Genomic DNA, 23,473 nt, shown 5'->3' on the forward strand with positions numbered 1-23,473 from the left:
GATGGATGGCAGATTGATGGTTATGGTTGTGTGAATGGGGTGGGTTTTTGAATTCTCTCCCTCTGCCAGTCTCTCTCTCTGTTCTTGTCTTTCTGTGTGATTTTCTTCTTTCATTTTCCTTGTGTATCTTCTAACAGCAAACCTCTCTTGTTCAAATACAATTTGAAAATGCTGCACTGCTGCCTGTTGTGGCCCTCTGTCAATAATGTATTATTGCTCTCCAGTGATGGGAGAAAAGTAAAGGCTAGGCTTGAGTGAGTGGGGCAGGGTACACTGTTTCCCAGGCAACCAGTGGTCTTATTTACCCTAATGCCATTCACTTTGATTTTCACATTTAGTCTCCCAGCAAACTAGAGAGAGGGTACTACTGAGTACTTGTACAGTAAGCTGAGCAGAAAAACAGACAAGCCATGGAGATAGGTTAACAACAGATTTGCAGTTGAAGAGAATATGCCAACCATGAGATATAGAGATGTTTGGCTTTTTCTGTACTCTGCCAGCCATCTGCCACATAGTGCCCTCCTAACTGCACTGTGTACCTGCTTCGGCATTTCTGTGCTACTCCATCAGACCCCCTGCAGGCCCCATTATGTGCCTCTGGAATGTGAATTGACTTCTCTTCAGTGCAGCGTGTGGAAGATCCAATCAGTAGTCCCCTAGTATCTCCACAGATTTTCTGCAGTATTCTTTCACTAACAAACATGCACTTGTGTCGGCACACCCACATGCACACTCTGTCTCTCTTGCACGAATACACACACACCAAACAGGGATAAAAGCAAACTCGGTCTTGGGTCTACTCCTGCTGCCTCGGTCTTGTCCTCTCCCCCTCCCTCCCTATGCCTCGCTCCCATTCTTGAAAGAGAAGTCTTGCTCTGAACTCAGGGCTTTGATATGGTAATGTAATGGTGGTGGTGGAGGAGGGGGGGTGGGTGTGGGGGATGGGAGGTGAATTCCTCTGAGTGCTGCAGTTGGTTAGATTGTTTTCATTGTAAAGGAAAGGTTCTGCGCAAATGCCAGTACCCCTGCTCCCACCACCCCAAAACACCCCCCATTTTACAACAGTACATGCGTTGTCCTGAGCACTCACATTACACATGACCTCCGTCTGTGTGAAATTTGATTCTTATTAATACTTTATTAAAGATACACTCCAAAAAAGAAATTAAAGCACTTGGAGAGGGATGGGGAACGATCAAAGTTGAGAGCCAGTGGCTTTGCTTCAACTCAGTTCTGTTCTCCCTCACTCTCATGGGTATTTGCTGTAAAAATAGCTCTTGGTGCAATGGGACAGCTTATGCCAAAATCTCTCACAAGCCACTGCAGTTACTCTCAGAAGTTTTTCATTTAGTTTGGGCATGTTCGAGGCATTTCTCTTTACTTTTATGCATTCCTTGTGCTTTACACATGACAGTGAATCTGTCACTCACTCTGTTCTGTCACCCTGCTCACATCCCTCTTTTTCAAGCCTGAACATTCCCAGTTGTTTATTTTTGGACGAGTTTTAAATGGAAATAAAAATAGTTTTTCAATTGGAATTAAAGCAACTATATATATATTTTTAGCTTAGAGACAGCAGAGTTTATTAGGAGTCTCTCCCTCCTCTCCCTCACTTGGGCAAGTCCACACCCCAACACTTGCCACTCATCTTGATTAGCTGTCTGATAAACAAGTCTGTGGGATAATGCTGCTAGTTGGCTGTGTAGAAATAGTGCCAAACTGGCTAGCATCCTATCTAAGACTGAATGGCTGGCTCTGTGTCACCTCATATTATTAAAAGTCAATGTGCCAAGCACTGTTCCTATGATATGGATGTGTCTGCACACAAGCATTCATATGGCACATATATCCCATGCAGCAACAGTGAGGGTTTAACAACAAGCACATCCTGATGGCCTGTAGCCAGTGTGATGTTAACATGAGCCAGATGATTTCTATGTTAGGTGCCCAGTTATGCCAGTGTCCTAACAATGTGTCTGGGGCACTGGTTATTTGCCGTCTGCCTTGGCCACAGCCCACTCTCTTCTCTCTCTGCATCTTTTTTATAGAGCTGATGCATTGCCTCATTCTCCAAATCATGAGTTAATTATTTGGTTGAAAATTAAAATCAGTCTTGTAATGTTTGTTTAATTTGACTGCGATATTTACCTATGTAGGAGGCAGGTTGCTTATTTTTCTATCCACGTACAAGCACCAAAATCTCACAGTTGATGCCCGCCAGCAGAGCCAGCAGCACTTACCTAGTATACTGCAAAACTAGCTGACAACCCATCATCACATCCTATTAATCTTTTGACATGATGAATGAATGGTAAGATTTAGTAATCTCAATGAACTCCCTCTTTGGTTTGTTTTTTTCCCCCAGTGCTACTTCTGGCTACATTTGATAAAAATAAACTTATTCCATTTAGTCATGATGACATATCAATGCATACAAAAGGACCAGTTTAGACTGATATTAACATAATTTATTAAATTCATATATATTAAGATTAACATTTTCTTTGTTCTTCAGTGGAATTGTTGATGAATATTTTACATTTTGCCAAAATTAATTATTATGAATGTGACTGTTGTGTTGAATTCCCAGAGTTGTACAATCCTACTTCAAAGGAGAGTAAACCAACATGCAGTATCTTGGCATTTAATAAGCCTTCAAACTGCTTCATATTTTATCAATCTCCGAAGCTGTAGCAACACATCCACACCAGTGCAGACCTTAGTGTTTCATTGTAGAATAACATATATCTGAATGAATCCTCATATTATTATCTGTTAGTCTGTTTGCTCTTTAAGACACTAACCAAACTACTAAACAATGTATGTAAAATCAGCTTATTGGGGTTGTAATGTTTTTTGCAGACCATGCAGGTCCCTTAATCAAATTATTTCCTTACCTCTATTCACACCACTCAAGTTATCTGTATGCATTACAATAACATTTCAGCAACCAAATGGCCCCAATTTCATGTTAATTGAATTACAGCATGATTGTAGTCGTAAAAAAACTAAAACAAAGCAACACTGCTAAAAGTCACACAGTTGCCATGTGTTTATTCATAGCCAGAAAAAACACTTGACTTTTTTTTTTAGTCTTTAGAAAGGTCATTTTAATTTGTATACTTTCTTTATTTGAGAGGTCTTGCATGAAAGTTAACAGCAAAACATCATACACCAGAGGTTATTAGTTGGTGGCATGCAATATTTGTTAGGAAACCCCCTTTCAGCATCACATGATTAATTTAGATGTTTGTTTTCCACCAACTTTGACAAGAGTACAGTACATGAAGTCTAGTGAATCACATGCCTCATTTAAGCAACTTAATTATTATTAGTTTTCAAAGAGCCCAATTTGGAACAGCCATAAAATTTTATGAGTTGTTAGGAACCTGTGGGAAGTCTTTTATTATTTTTTATGAGGGAAAGCATACAGTGCATTTCAAACCAAAAGCAGTAACAAAACGAAAATATTTTTTGGCATAAATGCGACCTGTGTGAAGCTACCAAACATCCATTTTCAGTTTTACTATCACTAGGGTCTAAAATGAGAATATACCATCCACTTGGTTTTATATTTTAAAGGGTCTGTTATATATTTACACTCCCAATGCACTAGTGTGGGATTATCTCATTGGCTTTTCAGAAATCTCTGTTGTGTTTTGTGGTGTCCTGCCACTCAATCGGTTTTTTTCTCTTCCTTGCTCCTTTGCAGAACAGAATGAAAAAAGATAGTGTGTGTTTGGGGGTGGGGGTGGGGGGTCGCAGGAGCAATACAGGGAGATTGATGAGGCAGTAAGAGCAGGAGTAATTACTCGGTGTCCATTCCCCAAGCCAGATTGGCAGACGGCTAATATCACACAGACCCCTGGCCCTGACAGACACCACCCCCCCACCCCCCAACTCAAACTGGGGAGGCAGAGCACCCCAACCTTCAGCCTAGGTCTAATGGTGTGTGGGCCAACTGATTTCCCCATGTGGGATTATTCCTGTAGGAACTGGGTTTCTGTATATTGACAAAGGGAACTGCTGTCTGGAGTGTGCCGTAGGAATGGAAAAGCTCAGTGGAATTCTTCACCTTTAAGACTGCAGCAATATGATTTTGGCCAAGATTCACCAAGGGCAGTGATTTGACTGTGCTGTCACTCAGTATTTCAGGAAGATCAGAGTGGCAGGAAATGTTCAACTGGATATGAGTTTTTACTAGTTGACAAGCATTAACAGCATGGATTGAGTTACTGTATTGCATGGTTAGATTAGAACAAGCGCCCACTCTAGGATTTTTTTTTGTCTGATCCAATTTGGCAGGCGCAGTTTACACTTTTGACGCCAAACCAGTAGATTTAGTGGAAGAGGAGCTGAGAACATGGGATGAAACATTACCAGATGAGGTTTATGTGCACATATGATTCTAAATTGTTTTGTTCTGGTTCAGGTATGATCCCTCTCTCTCTCACACACCTGACGTATTGATCTAGCATTTATGTAATTGCTTCATAGTCGAAACTGGTGCTGGGAGTTTAAGCAAAACTGAAACTAAAAAGAAAATGAAATGAATTTGCAACGCATTTCACTGGATGTACTTAGTAAATTAAAGGGCAGCAAATAAAATTCACAACACTGAGTAAGTGGGCACACGCATACTGGTGACAGACACTATTGAAATTTAATTAGCCAGAGTGACATGATAGGCAAGGCACCATGTTTTGTGTGTTTGGGACTTTACTTCGGATCCCTAAATTCCCAGCCCATGAAAAAGTAACAAGGAAAATAGTGAATGACCCATCGGTATTGGTCGAGGATCACCCACAGGACGGACTCCTATCTTTTAACCCCCCACTCCCCCCTCTCAGCATGTATGCCTCTCACACTGCTTTTAGGCTTTGCTCTTAAAGGAAACTGGCGTCTCTTTAATTAAAGATATGTAAATGTGGTCTCAGCTGGATTGCATTAGTTTGGTGGTGGTGGGGTGGGAGTGTGTCGGAGCCTAGCTCCTAATCCTGACTAATTAAGGATTAATTACAATTGATGGGAGCCTTCCACCCCTCCGCAGTATTGCACATTGCTGTCCTAGACAGTATGTTTGTATATTTCACACCATGTCATAAATGCAGGGGAGAGATAGAAACATGAGGGCTGGTGGAAGGAGGGGGGAATACTACCCACCCTAAGATTAGCCATATGCATTGGGTTATTATAGATACTGGGAAGCCCATGCTCCTTATAAGCTTGTGGTGCTTTTCATCAGTCTAGATCGATGGACTGATGTACCAATACTGTTTACTAATTTAGATCAGTGCCATATTTTGGGAGGTTGCTTGGTTTTTGTTTCATTATCAGTTTTTAACATGTGCAGTCATTTATGTGTGTACATGTTAGCAGAGTCAGTTAAGGATATCCTCCTGTAAAACCACTGGTAAATTGTTATCCTGGCCAACCATACATGTTATAGGCACAGTGATTTTTATTCCTCACTAAACTGGTACATCGGACCTATGCAGACTAACCATGTAGCCTCAGCTCTCTCTGGCACCATCTGACTGTGTCATAATGCTTGTTCACTTGTTATAAATGGGCACTGCTCTTCTGATCTATCGCTTAATTGCCACCTAATTTGCATAACAGTGCAAATTAACGACCTCTCAAATGAGCGTTCATTTTTCACAAAGTCTTTAGGAGCTCCTTAAGAGTCTGTGCTAATGAGCACAGGAGGCAGCTGGCCTGATGAGAGTTGACTGGGGGAAGATCCTAGCAGTGCTATAACAAGCCTCCTGCTTAGGTGCTCTTCATCATCCTCCTCTTCCTCCTGTGACATTTCAAATTCTTTCTTCCATGTCTCTCTCTGTCTTTCTCTGTATGCAGAACTGTACTGGACTAGGGATACCATGTTAGAGATTTAGTCACATGAGCTCAGCAGTGCTTACTGTATGCTTTTAAATGCTTTTATCACTTATCCCTTATTGACACTAAAATATATATTTTTTTAAAGATCTCATGTTGCTCAGTTACTTAAAATGAAATATCTCTGTGGTGTCTGTTACTAGTTAGGCTGGCAGTATACTAGGTTTTCTCAGATGAGCTGTGAGCAAATATGTGTACACTCACTGCATTCAAGGTCTGTTTGTTTAATTCTGTCCATGCTATCTGGATGAGCTTGCACGTCAAAGTGGGGGCCGAGTTAATGTATGAATTCCTCAAAACATGAGAAAAGTAAATAAAAGACATACTATGTTGACATTATGGTAGTAACAAGGCTGATTGAAATTTCAACCACCTCAGCTGGTCAGACTGACCACAGTTGAGCAACTGAAACTAAATATTTCACTTCTTTTTGGTCATCAGCCCAATGTTTTACCCATGCAAAGACCCAAAGTATGACTTTGTTTTGAGTAAACTGTCAGTCTTATTTTTAGGGGATTTTCATTTTGATATGATTAGAGTGACTTGGTTCACACATGATTCCTATTTTCATACTTTATGGGCCCTATCACTGTTTTTTTCTCATTTGTGAAGTATATGAACCTGGAAAATATTCCCTGAGTGTGGCTGTTGGGTCAACTTTTAAAATGTGTTTTGTAGCATGTGCACCCATTTACTCTGTGTGAAGGTAGCCATCCTGTGGTTTTATTTTAATTCTGATACTTTTATTGTAGTGAACTATTTCATGTTTTCCATTTTAGTGTTGTCAGTATTTTTTAAGAGATATAGCTTTGATTCACTGATTGAATCTATTTTCTTTCTTTCTTTACTTTTGACTTGTAAAAAATTATTGAAATGGCGATCAAGGAAATTGGTTTAATAATTTGCAAAATAGTTCATATAAATAATAGGCATAGGGAAAATAAATTGCAGATCCTTTATTTGCCTCTATTTGTGCAGATTATGTGACAACACAAATTGATCTGTCCCTCATTAGTGCCTGTGTGTGTTCTTGTGTGTGTGACAGTGTGTTTGTGTGTGACCATTCAAGGAGGGTACACGTAGTCATCGCTCGAGTGTCCAAGCCTCTCTCTTTAGTTAATTAAGGGCTGATTGATGATGTGTTGGACTGAAGTGTTGTGTTTGCCCAAGGTGTGAGTTCTCCAATTCACACCTTAATCAGACCACACTGTGTTTACTCTTACCTGTGTGTGTGTGTGTGTGTGTGTGTGTGTGTGTGTGTGTGTGTGAGTCAGAGTGGGGGGCTGCGTGCAACAGGACTGTGGTGAACTACCCAAACAGATGCTGATTAGCGTGAGCTGCTTAAAGTAGGAAAGGACATATGGATTGGGCTCATTAAGTTGACTGTACTCCNGGGGGAGGCAACAGTTGCTCGCAGATGTGTGTGTGTGTGTGTGTGTGTGTGTGTGTGTGTGTGTGTGAGTCAGAGTGGGGGGCTGCGTGCAACAGGACTGTGGTGAACTACCCAAACAGATGCTGATTAGCGTGAGCTGCTTAAAGTAGGAAAGGACATATGGATTGGGCTCATTAAGTTGACTGTACTCCACAAAACACACCCTTTAAGAAGAATGAGGTACACTGTTTTTATGTTGCATTTGCAGTAGAAATACACCTTTCCCAATATCCATTTGGCAAAAAGCCCATCAGGGATATTATTCATTTTTAATGCTGGTTCTTCAGTTTTAATGCCATATTCTACAGCTCGCCCAAGGCAACATTTTATTCACCCAAGCACCTTTTGGAGCAACCCATATTCGACCAAAATGACATGGTACTTCAAAATCCTATATTCTCAGAGGAACCCGTTTGTGAAAGTTGATATTAATCAGTTGTTACAAAACATGATTTTGCAAAGAAGGTGCCATTGGCATCAAGGCTCTCACTGAGATTGCTTAAGACCGCTAATCATAATATGGGGATGTGCCTTTGCATTTACAGACTTTAACCGGACATAAAGAAGGTGAAGTTTGTATTTCACTGCATGAATTTAAAGGTCAAGGACTTCAACAAAACTCCTCTGTTCTCTCACGCCACTCATCTCTGTTTCCTGCACAGTGCAAGTCAAACTGATCTGACACAAGAAAATTAGATAAAATGATGGTCAGATTTGGGTTTTCTCAAACTTCTGCATAAGATATATTTTTGTCTAAAATTTGTCTGGCTAGAGCCATTGTTCATGAAAACTGGAAGCCAAAATCAACCTGATGGGTTTTCAGCAACCATTTTCAGTGTAGTACATGGATCAGGAAGAGGTTTGTTTGTCATTTATTATTCAAAGCTTTACTTGTTTTTAAGGGTGAAAATGTCTCAGATAAAATAGTGAAGAGTAGTTTAATATAGGTATTCTGGCCCCAGTTATTATTTTTCCAAGCTGCATTTGTGTTGCCCGGATGCTATTTTATATTTTGCAGTTTTAGTTCTTATACACAGGTTTACCTATCATATCTCCAGAGCTGCAGTTGAGATTTATTTTTGCAGTTTTTGTGAGGTAAATTTGCATATTCATGTAGCATATTTTCATTGTGAAAACCATCCTTCTATGGCCCATTCTCTTTATCTGAATTCTCTGTCTGTAATGAAAGGAAAAACTGATGTTTTCACAGTCTTATCTTTTCTCTCTTTCTGGCTCGCTCGCTCTCTGGCACGTCTGTACTCTGGATTGTGTATATTCCTGTAGCCTCTCTCCCTCTCTCTCTCTTTCTCTCTCTCTCTCTCTGTCTCTTTCGCACACATATCTTCTCCTGTGACTCCTTTTTTCAATTCTCCTTGGTTCTCCTTCTACCCTCTCTCTCTCCCTCTCCCTCTCCTTACCTTTTTTTCCCCCTTTTTTCGTTCTCTATCCTTCTCTCTCTCTCCCAGTGAAAGGCTGAGAATACCCAAGGGAGCTGATGCAATTAAAATGCTAATCCTGTCTGTCTACAGAGAGAGGGAGAGGGGGGGGCTGACAGCATGAGGGATTGCGGCTCATCATGGAGAACTCGACTGAAATGGAGAACAGAGGGAGGGGAGGGGGGGGGCACTGGGGAGGTGGGTGGGGGTTGTGCTGAAAGGGAGAGGGGGGAGGGGATGTGTGTTGGGGGGAGACAGAGGGAAAAGGGGGATGCTAGTGAGGGAAAAGACAGACAAGGATAAAGCTTGTGCTGTGAGCTGAGCAATGATATACTGACTGCGTTTAAGTCTTATCTATTTCTATGTGTGGAAGGCATTACAGTTAATGTACAGCACTACACTAGTGGTTAGGTTGTTCACCCTTACCTGCACCACTTCATATACTGTATGTTGTGTCTGTACGGCACACCGTTTCCACATTGGCTGTGCAGAAATGAGAATGATTATGTATGCAGTGAAAGCCCAGCTGGATACCCTGAATATTTCATAGTATGTGTTGCTCGCTTCGTCTCTCAATGCCACACAGCTCAGCTAGGGTGGTAACGTGTGCATAATGGTGTGATTTCTAAGAGCTTTGCATGCAGGCTGTGGGCCTTAAGATGTCTTCCTATTTAAAAAAGGAATTTAAGTATCATTACTTACAGCACTCTGAGTTTTAGTATCTTGGTAATAGAACCAACCCAACGACGATGTCAGGAGCCAGTTGATCAAAAGAAAACACTGCTTAGATTTTGGAGCAAAACACCCAGCTTGTTCTCAGACCTGTAGGTTTTTTTTTAATATAATTAACTGTATTTTTCAGGGTTCTCATGGCTGGTTTGTGAGTTGAAGACTCCTTTTTACACGTGCCCGTGTCATATGGTCCTTTTCTGTGCAGTATCTTAACTCATCTCAACAGCTGCTATAATACCACTAGGCCACTAGACTGTGCATGAGTGCAATTGTGGGTAATCACAGCTTAATTGGAGTAATTAGGGGAATGTAGGGGCATTAGGCTACAGCTGGGGGCCATAATGAGGAGTGGGGCAAAAGGGAGGGGGAAGAGGTGAGATGCTTCAAGAGCCATAGTTGCCCTGTTCACTGTAGGTCAGTTGTACTTCTCAGTGAATGGACATTGAAGATCACAGCACACATGACTGTATACTATCAGAACAGAACAAATACTTCTGGTCCTTGATCACTAAATTACCTATAGGTTATCTAGCTAAGAAGTGCAGAGATTGTATGTGAATGACTGAAAGCAAAGAAAAAGAGGAGGGAAAGAGATGGGCGAATCAGGGTCATTAGTTCAGACGGCTGGGTCTGCTGCATTCCTGAGCCCTGAGATGGGGGAGCAGCAGAGCAGGAATGTGCCTTGGAGAGAGAAGAGACCTAAGTAGAAGGAAAGAAACAGGCAAGAAGGAACAAGAAAAAAAAGGGGGGGGGGGGGGGGGGGGAGTTGGACACTTTGCTACGAGAGGCCTTAAATGGTGGAACAGACTCATTTATCAAATGAAGTTTGAAAAAGCAAAAACTCGTCTGCTCCATAGCAGTTGGAAACTTAAAGTAAAACTGTTTTTGTCCTCATTTCCTTCACATCTGTTATCCCTACAAATACAGCCCTACTGATTTGTTAGCTTTGACTGCTCCACGGCTGCAAACTTGTTTTTCAACATGACTCTCTACAGGGAAACTTAGACAGCAACATAAAGACTCATAAGATTGTGTAAATTGTGCTAACAAGAGAAGCTCTGAATGAGTGAATTCATGAACCCCCTAACCTTTGATGATGAGCTTTGACTAACTAGCGTAATCCTTAAGGAGGACAAGCGCCTAACGCCACCCAGTTTCCACTGGGATTAATCTTGTCATCCATATTGTTGGCGTCTGTCTCCTTCAGAATCCTGTCTGGTTTCACTGCTGCCTAAATTGGCTTTTACCTCCTTGATTTAGGTCTCCAGCTATAAAGATCAGCATAAATGTGGAGATACTACTGTGTTTATTTGGGACTCTGAATCAGTATTTCACTGTATTAAAACTTCCTTACTTTCATAATGCAGATATATACTAAAATGTATCCATTTTACTATTTTACACAAACTTAAATTTCACAATATAATCCTAGTGACACAAGTGGACATGTGTTTTATTGCTTCGACTAACAATTATCTTAATTATCGATAAATGTGCTGATTATTTACTGATGAATTGCTTATTTGCTTAATGCTAAATTTCAAAAACTGAAAAAAGAAATACCCATCACAATTCCTCAGAGCCCTGAGATGACATCTTGTGATTCAAATTGCTTAATTGGACCAGTCTAAGACCCAAAGAACCCAAACATATTCAGTTTGTAGAGGTTCAACGAGTTGAGAAAATTATGGAATACTTACTTTTGAAGAACCAGTGAATGTTTATTTATTTATTTATTTATCTATTTATTCATTTAATGTTTTTTCTTGAAAAATATAGGGAACAATAATTAAGTTATCAAAATAGCTGCTCTTTAATTTTCTGTCGATTGCTTAATTTGTTAAATAACATTAATAATGACGTTTTTGAATACATGCAATAAAAGTAAAATTTATGCTAAGGCACTTTATAGTGCATCTTTTCTCTGCAATTAGTTTACATTTCAGTGTATTGGTACCATAATAACAATGCTTCATTCGTTATTACCTTTTACAAAATAAATTAACTGTTGGTAAATAATGTGCCCAAGACACTGAATTGTTATACCAAGTTTCTTCTCTTACTTTCTGAAGTTGAATGATTGAGAAGCAAAAGGGGCAAAAGGGAATTTAGTTAAGAGTTAAACGCTTCAGGCTTTGAAGAAAAGATGGTTGTCTGTACTTAAAACTTTTCTGTAACAAAGTGGTGTGTGTGTGCGTGTATGTTTGTGTGTGTGTGTAAAAGAGAGCAAGAGAGAGAGAGATGAGAGCATGGCTGCAGGCTGACAGAGGTCCTGGTATAATACAGTGGTGGAGAGCAGCAACTGATAACTATACTTATGGCCACTGGGGCTCATAGTGACAGCACATGCACTCCCATTACTGGTCCCATGCCTCATGCCCTTATCTCTGGCAGGTTGCCACTGAGGGAACACACTGCCCTCTGCTGTTGATTGAGAGGAAGCTCAGGCTCATTGAAAATTCAGCCAGGCGCTCATAGCAATGACTCAGGGGAGAAACTCAACTGGGTTTTGACAGGGTTGCACTTATTTGAATTTTAGCAGTTGTAAAACTTTTTTCCTATGCACCCCACAACCTACAGTATTAGCATGTAGTGGTAGCCTTTTCCTTAAAAGGGAATGTGTGGTCTGTCAGTTTTCAAAAACTTTCTAACCAACAGGTTTTCTCAGCCTTAGGAGGATGTTCTTGTTTGAGCAGACTGTAACAAAAACAGGGATTTTTTTTCTTAAGCGGGTAAATACTAACTTTCCCCTTTTACTCCTGTGCTTGCTCTCTTCTCCTGTCCAGTGCTGAGTATCTAACTTTCCCCTTTTACTCCTGTGTTTGCTCTCTTCTCCTGTCCAGTGCTGAGTATACGAGGTGTACAGGAGGAGGACCCCCCAGATCCCCAGATCATGCGGTTGGACAACATGCTGCTTGCAGAGGGTGTGTCAGGCCCAGAGAAGGGTGGAGGATCAGCCGCGGCGGCTGCGGCTGCAGCAGCAGCAGGGGGCTCACCCACCGACAGCAGCATCGAACACTCTGACTACAGAGCCAAGCTCGCCCAGATCCGCCAGATATATCATTCTGAGCTGGAGAAGTATGAGCAGGTGAGGGCTAAGCAGACTTAAATGGTTAAACATGTACTGTCATCCACAAATATTAACATGTTATCAAGAAATTAATGAAAGTCAGTTAATTAGTCAGAAACTTTATTCTTCTTTACCTGGGTCTGGCAACAATCATTTTGTGCAAAATAAAAGGAAAACATACAGTAAACACTTTACTGTTAGAATGTGATTTCAGTCTAATCATGCAATACTATAAGATTGATTACTTCTTTTTCGATGTTTTGATGTATTTTAATGAAATGAATGAGTGAAAATTCATTATATCATTGATACATTTTGTTTAACATAACATGAATAGACATTGAGATTAGGTTCTGTCAAAGAACATGGCTTTTGGCATTTAGCTCTGCACATTCTTGGCTGTTTATGATTCCTTTCCTAGTGTTTCACTGATGTAGGTTTGAAATTTGCTACTGAAGATTATTTTATGGTTCATATGCTATTTGTAATCAAATATTCTAATATTAGTCTATTTTTCTTAGAAAAGAGGAAGGCAGCTAAGTCAGAAAGCCAAGGACTACACGTGATCATCACATGTCATTACACTAGATAGAAACTGTGCTCGGACTTTCGTTTACAATAGCATTCAATTCCTTTCTCTTCCTCTGTCTCTCTGTCCTCGGTCCAGGCCTGCAGTGAGTTCACCAACCATGTAATGAACCTGCTGAGAGAGCAGTCTCGCACACGGCCCATCTCTCCCAAGGAGATTGAGCGCATGGTGGCCATCATCCACCGCAAGTTCAGCTCCATTCAGATGCAGCTCAAACAGAGCACCTGCGAGGCTGTCATGATTCTGCGCTCACGCTTCCTTGACGCCAGGTCTGTCTGGCTGGTATTTTGTGTGTGTGTGTGTGTGTGTGTGTGTGTGTGTGTGTGTGTGTGTGTGTGTGTGTGTGTGTGTGTGTGTGTGTGTGTGTGTTAGATGATACTGAAGCACAACTGGCTTTGTTGTGTCAGACATGTACATTCCAAGCATTTGGGTGATTATCTCTGCTCTCTGTGTGTCAGACGTAAGAGGCGCAATTTCAACAAGCAAGCGACAGAAGTGCTGAACGAGTATTTCTACTCCCACCTATCTAACCCTTACCCTAGTGAGGAAGCCAAGGAGGAACTGGCCAAAAAGTGTGGGATCACTGTGTCTCAGGTGAATTGCTAACTCTGCTATTATCCAGGACGGTAAAAGGACACTAAGCTGTTTTTGTGGAAGCTAAGGTGATTTTGGTTTACAGGCTCAACTGTCTCCGTTTCAAGATCAGTTTCATTACATACTTTATAGCAACTTTTCAAAAGGCTTGAATTTGTTTTTGTTTTGTGCCATTGCTATAAGTAAAAAATAACACGAAAAAACAGAGCGGAAAGATAAATGGTTTTCCGTGTTTAATATATTTTTTATCAGAAGAACCACTGCATTTAAATATCTGACATCCATCTGTCCCTTAGGTCTCTAATTGGTTTGGCAACAAGAGAATACGCTACAAGAAGAACATTGGTAAGTTCCAGGAGGAAGCGAACCTGTACGCAGTTAAAACAGCGGTGGATGCTGCCAATGTGTCGGCGCAGGCTAGCCAGGCTAACTCTCCAGCAACGCCCAACTCAGGTACCAAGTGCGCCATCTCATCCTCCCACAAGCCCTGCAACTTCTCATTAACAGGCTTCAGTTCCTCTACATACACTTTCATTTTTACACATAACTTAACCTGACTGAATCACACAATGGCTGTATCATTTGTTGACTTGATTGTCCAAAGGAAAACCCGCACTGCAATACAAATGTGCTTTCATATATCTGTCCGTTCAGAGCCATGTGAAATGATCCTATTTATTCTGCATTAAGTCACATGTAAAACATCATTTTCAGCCAAAGAGGCAGGCTATATATACCTGTATATAACCAGAAACCTAGACACAGTCTTAACTCATCCAGTTCAGCTTCAGCAAGTCAACTGTGTCCAATTTTACTACACTAAGCTCTTTATTAGGAACACCATACTAATAGTGCGTAACCATTTCTTAGCAAAAACCGAGGTTCATCAGACCAGACTGTTGCGGCTTTCTAGTACCTTAGAAAGTCCCTTGTGAGGCAGAATAGGTCCTGCATATTTGTATGACACGCTGCTGCTGTTCCAGAGAAGCACACTGAGTCCAGAGAAGTTTCGGAGGTTTTAATATAACAATCGGATAATACAGCGGCTTTACACACGCCCATTTGTTGTTAAATGTGTACACTTGGCGAACGTGTATCGAAGCAAACAAAAGAACAAAGTGATGATAAAAGCGTTCAACAAAAATTACGGCTACCTAGACTCGCCTCCCTTTCCCAGTGCAGGTGAAGCAGGTTATGATATAACCTACCGGCTGTCAACGACGGTGCTCATGTGACCCCAAACACTGCATATCCCCATGGCAACAAGACAAAACTAATCAAACACAAAATAAACGATCAGAACCAATATATGGCTCCTACACAGACTATGTTTTTACAGTATTCAACTGTCCAGTTTTGGTGAGCTGCAGCCTCAGGTTTCCGTTCTTGGCAGAAGACCACGTCAGGTTTTGCTCCTGTCGGCTGTTTTAGCCCATCTGCCCCAAGGTTGGACGTGTTGTGCATTTTGAAATGCTTTTCTGCTCACCAGTTGTTAAAGGGTGGTTATCTGAGTTACTGTAGCTTTTCTGTCAACTCCAACCAGTTTGGCCATTCTCAGAGCTATTGCTCACTGGATGGTTTTTTTGTTTTGTTTTTCACACTATTCTGAGTAAAAACTCCAGAGACTGTTGTGTGTGAAAATCTCAGATCAGCAGTTTCAGAAATACTCAAACCAGCGCGTCTGGCACCAATAATCATGCCACGGTCAAAGTCACTGAGATCATATTTTTCCCCATCCTGATGTTTGATGTGAACATGAACTGAAGCTCTTACCTGTACGTGCATTATTTTCTACATTTCACTGCTGCCACATCATTTGCTGATTGAATAATTGCATCAATAAGCAGTTGTACTGGTGTTCCTAACAAAGTGCTCGGTGAACAGTTTTCAATCATGACATAAAATATAGTATTCTAAATCTAACAAAGAACCAAATAAAGATTCATAAAATCAATAATAACAATAATACGCAGTATTGTCAACTATTTAGTTATTTTTTCTAGGATAGCGTAGCTAATCTCCATTATTTTTACAAGAAAGCATTTGACTGTATTCTATTTCCCAGGCATATTTTTTCTAAATTTCATACATGAGTAAAAAGTAATTTACAAATTTCTTTTAAATGTGAAACTCTTAAATTTGTTTTGGTTTGTGCAGTGTGGGCAACTTTGGTGTTTGCTTGTCTGACAGCCAAGATTTGCATTCATCTTGTGCTATGTTTTTTGAGCTAGATGCTTTTGTAACATTCCATATTTGCAAAACTCTAATGTAACTTGAGACTGTTGTGATACTCAGGGATTTCAGGTGGAGGGACTGGCTTAATGTAAACTTCAAGTACTTTCTGTCCATCTTTCATATTTTCTTTCTGAAAATCATCCCATTATATATTTATTTGCTTGTTTAATTGCTTTTGTTATTTGTAACCTAGTGTTATTTGAAACAATTAATGCAATACACAGCACATAGTAATAATATATAGTAACCCCAATTTGCTAAGGAAGCTGAGTTGATCAGGTAGGTGTTTATTCAGATGTTTTGATTAATTTAGTCAGTTCCCTTTCTATGGTTTCAGTTTGCTCAAAATAAATGATGACCAGCTGGGCTGGTAGGATCTTTCAAAGTGACAAAAATTAATGATGGGACATGGTGCTATCTGTGAGAGAAGGTTTTTTAAAAAAAAAAAAAAAGTTATCGTAGGCCAAGACACTGGATGGTGTCACAACTGCTCCCTTTTTTATTACCAAATGAAATTCACTGACAAAACAATGGCATTGCTGCAGCAAGTTGCATTGACAGGAGGATAGTAAGAGGGAGTAAGACACAAGTCACTGATTTATTAAACCAGATTTACCTATTTTAAACCCTAATGGTGAAATCGGTGATAAGAATGGAATATGAATGCAGGTAGTATAGGCAGACACCAAATTAATCAGTTCACAGAATATGTATGGGTAAATTTGTACCGTAAGAAATAAAATTCTAGACCACAAACGACCTCTTACCTCTCACACTTGGTATAAGTGTAAACTGTTAATATAGCCAAACTATGTTATCTGAATGTTACACGTTGTCAAAACTGTCAAACACTTGCATATCCTAAAACAATTTCAAAACAAAACGTGTTTTAAGACACGAGTAGTAAATGTTAGTGTGGGAAAGTAGCTTTCCGTCACTGCCAGGTTTTCTAAGCAGCAGTTGTTTTAAGTTTTATAGTTTTTTTTTTTTGTTTGTTTTATAGTATAATCTTTATACATCCTATCCTAAGTGAAATGCCTCATATCTTCCACTGCTGCCAGATCACCCCGCTCCACCAGTGCATTGTAGCCCATGATGACGAACCAACATCACCCACTCTAGGGAATTGGAAGTGTGTTTGTGACATTAAGTTCTCCTAACCTTTACCAAAAGCCCAATCTATGATTCACCGCTCACCCAAAGAGGCCAAAATTACTTTTAACAGTTTTTTGCAGCTGTAAAATGCATGTTTGCAAATATCAGATTTGCATAGACATCCGTTTTGATTTCATTTTCTAACTGCCTCACCATGGTGTGTGCAGCTGTTGTGCATGTATGCTGAGGAGAATCTATGCTTTAATCTTGTAAAATGGCCTATTCAGAATAAGTTGGCTGAGGACAGTGACCCTCATATTGAAGCTGGTTATTAAGTTAGAGCTACTAGTCAATGTCCATGACCAGTGGTGACCTTTTGACCCTGTGGCACTGGCTGATTGGATATTGGCTATATATATTGCCTGCAGGGTCACCAGGGTCATACAGTTTGTCTCACACAGGCGACGCCTACCTCGGCCTGCGTTCTCTCAACGGGGAGGGTCTCAACATCGCCCCCTCTCTACAGCCGCAGGTATGCACTGAGGACAGCTGCAGAGTTGACCTCAATGCGTTAACCCAGCCACCCAGAATCCTTGGATACCCACCCCTTGAATAGCTCCTTTTGCCCCCGACCTCTCCTCAGATCCCATCCTGACTTTACCTTTGACCCCATCAACTCCTTCCCCAACACAAGCACAAACTGACCCATTTTGCACTGTACAGTGAGCCCGAGGAGCTTATGGCTTCACTCAAGAGGAGTAATGTCAGTTTGTTTAAGGGTCTTTAAATTTGAATAATGCATATCCTGCTATAATTATGTATACATATAGTCCTATTCTTAAGGAAGCACAGAATCAGCCCCAGTGTAGAACCCCTAGACCAGGTGAGGGGCATCACAGCCTTCCTTAGCACTCTTGTAGTTGTCAGTATAGAGCTGTGTGGAATATTGCCATAAATCAGGGCTGACGATTGGACCAGCAAACCCTCTGGTTAATGGTCAGTTTCTCACCGGTTGTCGTGCACCTCTAACCCTTCAAACAGCATCCTGCCGTTTTTGTCATTTTTCCTTGCCCTTCCAAACATTCCTCCATCCCATATCTCCGTATATTCACCCCTCCACCTGTGTAGACAGAGAAATTTCCTCAAACTGAACTGTCCTTGTGATTGTTGTCTTAATAGACATATAGTTTTGTTGTTCTTGAGGGATCCACAGATTTCTGCTGTTAAGCATTTATTGCCAAGTAATTTATCAATAAAAAAGTGCTTGCCTTTTGGCTTCACTTGCAGTCTTTCATTTAGAAGAAGTAGTTTAATGTCAAGAAGAAGAATCAAGAAGTTGATGTTGAACTATAATGTTTAGTTGCACTGACTAAATGGAGTAATACACTAGCGTGAAAGCAATCATGAGTAATACAGACTGGTTCTGATGCATGCAGCAGAGGTTTGTGGATGCTATCACTCCTCAGCCTGTGGTTGATCAGATTAAAAAAAACAAAAAAAAACAGGTTTGTTTAGTTTGTTGTGCTGAAGTTTCTGTTGAAATTTGTGGTTGTGTTTTGTCTCTGATAGGTGGATACCCTGCACCGTGCTACACACCTGACGGGCGGCTATGAGGAGCTGTCGGGTAGTGGCCTCTACACCCCTCATCGCCTGGATGTGAGTAGCACCTTAAAGGCCCTCTTGTGGTGTAGCTGATGAATAAGTATGCAGTTACTCAGGAAACCTGCCTAGTATATGCTCTGCAAAGTTTTCTTGAAATTAATTCAGGTAGATGAAATGTTACTATCACTGGAATTTGACATTTTCCCCTCTTGCTAGGTTTGTGGGTGTCTTAAGGAAAAGCTAATCAAGCAAACACTGATTTGGATAAATTTGGTTGGAAGGAGTTTTAAGATATCCATGTTAAACCTAATTAATTTCTAAAATTGTATTTCAATGTGAAGCAGATCTTAACTGCATGTTCAAATGCTGTTGAAACAATAGTTATAGTTGCAACCTAGATGTCAAAAAACTTTACTATTTCTTAAACGCTTAAATACAAATTTAGACCAGTCTGAACATCTCAAGTCTTGCAAATCAACAAATGAATGCTTACTGGTATGTGACAATAAACCAATAGCAGCTTCTTTCTAGGAAATAAGTTAGACATCAACTTCAGGAATTTTTTTCTTCAGGCTAATGATTGGTTTGCTTGAGATGAGCCGGGCTTTGCTCTGACATCACGCAAATATAGTCAGCAATTACCAGACCTAACAATTACGTCTGTGCAGCCGATTCATACACAACAGCAAACGGACATGATCGCTGTCTGGCTTGAGAATTTTAGCCTGTTTTCATGTATGATGTAGTGATATGGAGGTTAAACCATAAATGCTGTCATGATGATCACAGATTGTCTACATAGCATTTTGAAAGGCTGCCCTGTCTCACAGAAGATTATTAAAGCAAAAATGATTGGAGGCTGAATACAAGATGAACAGATTGGTGTCATTACATTTTTATTCATGGGTGTCAGATCAAACGCAATGTTTCTGTGACCGCTTGTACAGGATGTTAAGGCTGTTGCATTTTTTTGCAACCACCATTTAGTATGCGTGTCAGAGTTTATTTCAGTCAGTCAGGAAGCTGCTCTCATGTTGTATGAGATGAGTAGTTCTGAGAATGAATAGTATTGTGTCCACAAATCAGTAAGCTGTATTGAGGTTGCATCATTTGGTTAGAAATCAACTAAAAATGTAGTTGATTTTGACTATTAATTATGAAACTCCCTCTTAATGCTCTATTCTCTTCCCTGACTGTTTGCAGGCTAACAGCTGGCAGGACACCACCAACCCCCCCTCGGTCACCTCCCCTCCCGGTCCTCCTGGCAGCGTCCACTCCGACACCTCCAACTGATCCGGTGGCTCTCTCGCTGCCATCACTTCATTCCCACTGTGGTCTGCTCTGACTACCATCCTCTGTCCCCATTCTTCAATATACCCTTGTCTCTCAACCAGACAGCCACACAAGGCTGTATTTGCATTTCATAAACACACACTGTGCTGGAACACAGGACAGCCGAACACTAGTTAGGAGGAGTTCTCCCTCCACCCCAAAGCTCCACTTCAATGCTCGAAGCTCCATAACTCAGAATGAAAGGAGGATGGAGCTCACTGATACTGAGACAGATAGAAAACATCTTTACTATCAAGGACTTTTTGAAAACCACTGACCCAGCTGTGTAGATGATCATGATGTCTGTACATTATGTGTATATGCACGTTAACTTCACACAGTACTCACACAGCTTGTCCATGTGCTGTTGACCTCTGCACTCAACCCTTTGCTTTGGAAAACTGTGTGTGATTGCCTGTATCTCTTGAAGCCTTGGCATTTGACAGCCAAACTGTTGATACAGATCACCAGGGAGCTCTGCTCACCTTGCTCGTACCAAAGTGCTGCCCCAGTAGTTGTCAACACATCTGTTCCTCCGAGACCACCCTCTGCCAACTCTACACAAGACGTTGTTGTATCTTCCGGTCCTTACAGCTTGATATTTCATTCTGTTGGAGATTTCAAAGTGAATAATTGAGACATGCGCAAAGGTGCATGCAACCCCCTTCCATAAACACACACCCTACAACTTTTCAGTCGTTTTCATAGTGAGCTGACATAAAAGATGTGTCAAGCACAAAAGTTAGCATCCTTGTTATGGGTGTCTCTACCTGTAAAAGGGTAGTTAAGGGGATCACTGTTCTAGACCAGGCAGGACAGGTGATAATAGGGCTGGCGAGGAGAGGATGAAAGGGCAGAGAGAGGAGAATTTCTTTGGTTGAGTGGATGTAACTAATAGCCCTTTTTGTTGCTAACCAATAGAGGGTGCTGGTAGATGGCTTGTAGACTTTACTTCTTGCTTTCTGTCCACTAGTTTATTTGATTGTAGGCTATTTTCTAATGCTGTTTCACCAAGAATGCACCAGCCACCACCAAAAATGAGCTCAATAAAGCATCTAAATGACGTTAGGAGAAGGGTGGAAAGATTGTGGGGCATTGATGTGTTATTGGGACAAACGTGACATGAATTTAGAAACGTGACTGTCTTCCATGCATGTAGGACTTCTAGGCGTGATATTATTGTTTTCATTTAACCTTCCGAGTTTTTAGCTTTGTTTTTATTAACAAAAAAATAAAGGGTATAATTATTACAGTCAGACCAAAAAGGAAAAAGTGCATCATGTATTGCTATGATGTGTGTCTCTGTGTGGGCGTGTGTACAGTCTTCTTGGGATGTCTTAGTCAAACTGGCTGGTGCCCTCTGACCTTTGTAAGCATTATAGAGACTGGGTGCTTCCACCAGCCAATGACAACACCAGGTGGGGTTCCACTGAGATCTCCTCCCCATCTTGAAACGTTTAAGCTCGTGAGCCCAAGGCAACACGCTACAACCTTCTGTTGTACCAAAACCAAAAATACCACGTTCAGCAATGTAATAATGCTACTCTGTGTCTCTCTAAAGTTGGTGCACAGCCACCTTTTCAGTTCGAGGCGAGGAGGGAATTATATTTGTATCTGTGTCTCTCTTGTGTGGTGTTGTCATGCCTCAAGTTGATTTCATTTTTGGGGTTTTTGTTGTGGGGCTTCATGGGAGGGTGGGTGGAGTGAGGACTGTCATATCAGACCTGTAATTTGATTGTGAGCATAGAATTTATGCTCTCCCCTTTACCCATCTTTTAATATCTTCTGGTAAAACCACAACTATTTTTGATTTTATTTCTATGGCCAATTGGGCAAGGGCTTCTCTCTCTCCTCTGTTACCAAAAAAAGAGGCAGCACTGGGTGTAGTAAAACAATTAACTTGTGTTTAAGACAAACCTGCAGCGTTTTTGGGGATTTTCATTCTTTGGAACTATTTTATACATTAACTGTTATGTGAATAACAAAGCATTTTGATAGTAAGGTAAAGCCTTATGAATATTTAAGTGTCAGTCAAGACTTTGTTGAACCATATGTTACAGAACAAAAACTTGAGCTTGTAAGCTGGTCACATGTGATATCCCACATTTAATTACTTGTTTTGTTACTCATCGCAGTTCATACGACTGTATCTTATGAATAACGTTATCGCCACACCAAATTATCATGCCCCCCCCCCCTTTTTCTACCTGTTGTAATGGATGTCACTGTACAGTTTGTGTAATGTTTCAGTATTTTTTTTTTCTTTTATAAACTTCGATGTTTGGTTGAGATGCCAGTTTTATTTGGCCTTTGTGCCACAGAATTCACGATAACTCTGTATCAATTTTGAATATTATTTAGGTCTTTTGTTACATAACCGGGTGGCAATGTATGGTTTAGAGGTGTAACATTTGGTGCTGTGGAAAGAATTGTATCAATTGAGGTTCTGCAATGAACATTATTTGGTATATTTTGCCATGCTAATCCCTGGACACCTTTCTCATCTGATTCTACCACCATTTCCCACACTCCCTCAGTTATACAGTCACTTTTCCAAATATTCACCCACTTTTGTGCCTAATTTAATCCTAAATCTTGTTTTAATGCTGCTCAAATTATTCCATGATATCAGTTATACGGAGTGGCAAAAAGTTTTTAATCTGACTAAATTACATAGATGGCTATTAAATTCAAGCTCTTAGACCTTTAAATTTATCACACCTTGACAGCTAAATGTGATGGTGCAGATGTTGCCCGTTTTGTGTAAAACTAATCTGAAATTAATTTGGCTAACGGCTAAGCTGAAACAGGAAGAGAGCCAGACTTTCATGTTTAAGTGCATGGTGTGTGCTATGCTCCAGTCATTGTGCATGACAACAAAAACACCTATGCCTAAATGCATAGACGTCATTATGTGGTGTGCCACATTATGTGGTGCCCTGTGATGTTGCAACTCCAATTCTAAAATACAGAACTTAATTTTACTTTCTATGGTTGATCATTTAAATCTTGTTTGGATTCTGCAAGTGACTAAATGACTTCCACAGCATCAAATGTCTCCTTAAACCTTTTTGATTTCTTTGTTTTTATTAGTATATTTGTATCTCCCCTCTTTCCCTTGTATTTACCCCTCTCTCTACCTCTGTCTTTCCATTTCTCTTGTATATAACCCCCACTGTTTTCAGACTTGTGAGTCTGTATGAACTCCTTTTATACCTCAACTTTAGAATTGTTCTAGAAAGAGTAAAACAAAAGGAAGAATATGACAAATTGTAGTGTTCTTATTAGAAAATTAATAAAATGATTTAGTGTGATTTTTTTCAGTATTTGATTTCAGATTTTAGGAGTGTTTCATTTTATAATTTGTCACAAATGCTCTTGTGATAGTCAAATGTAATAAAAGGAGAGATTGCACCATCCGATGATTAATATGTGAATCTGTCAGCCTCATGGAAAAT

At 40.4% G+C, this 23,473-nt stretch overlaps 1 protein-coding gene across 3 annotated transcripts in view; it reads left to right on the plus strand.

Annotated features, from left to right (window-relative positions):
• Positions 1 to 23,329, plus strand: part of LOC111226989 (pre-B-cell leukemia transcription factor 1-like) — a 29,229-nt gene extending 5,900 nt beyond the window's left edge. For 2 of the 3 annotated variants that reach the window (XM_022752323.1, XM_022752324.1), the window contains 6 exons: positions 12,342 to 12,586; positions 13,236 to 13,426; positions 13,616 to 13,751; positions 14,048 to 14,204; positions 18,651 to 18,737; positions 19,887 to 23,329. In XM_022752323.1, coding sequence (XP_022608044.1) covers positions 12,342 to 12,586; positions 13,236 to 13,426; positions 13,616 to 13,751; positions 14,048 to 14,204; positions 18,651 to 18,694 — 773 coding nt within the window. In that variant the 3' untranslated portion in view covers positions 18,695 to 18,737; positions 19,887 to 23,329. Of the gene's footprint in view, positions 1 to 12,341; positions 12,587 to 13,235; positions 13,427 to 13,615; positions 13,752 to 14,047; positions 14,205 to 14,939; positions 14,943 to 17,509; positions 17,614 to 18,650; positions 18,738 to 19,886 lie in introns of all 3 variants that reach the window. The other variant, XM_022752325.1, reaches the window with a different exon arrangement.
• The last annotated feature ends 144 nt before the right edge of the window (positions 23,330 to 23,473 follow it).

Source organism: Seriola dumerili, unplaced genomic scaffold, assembly GCF_002260705.1.
Source record: "Seriola dumerili isolate Sdu_G_001 unplaced genomic scaffold, Sdu_1.0 BDQW01000169.1, whole genome shotgun sequence".
NCBI classification, from domain to species: Eukaryota; Metazoa; Chordata; class Actinopteri; order Carangiformes; family Carangidae; genus Seriola; species Seriola dumerili.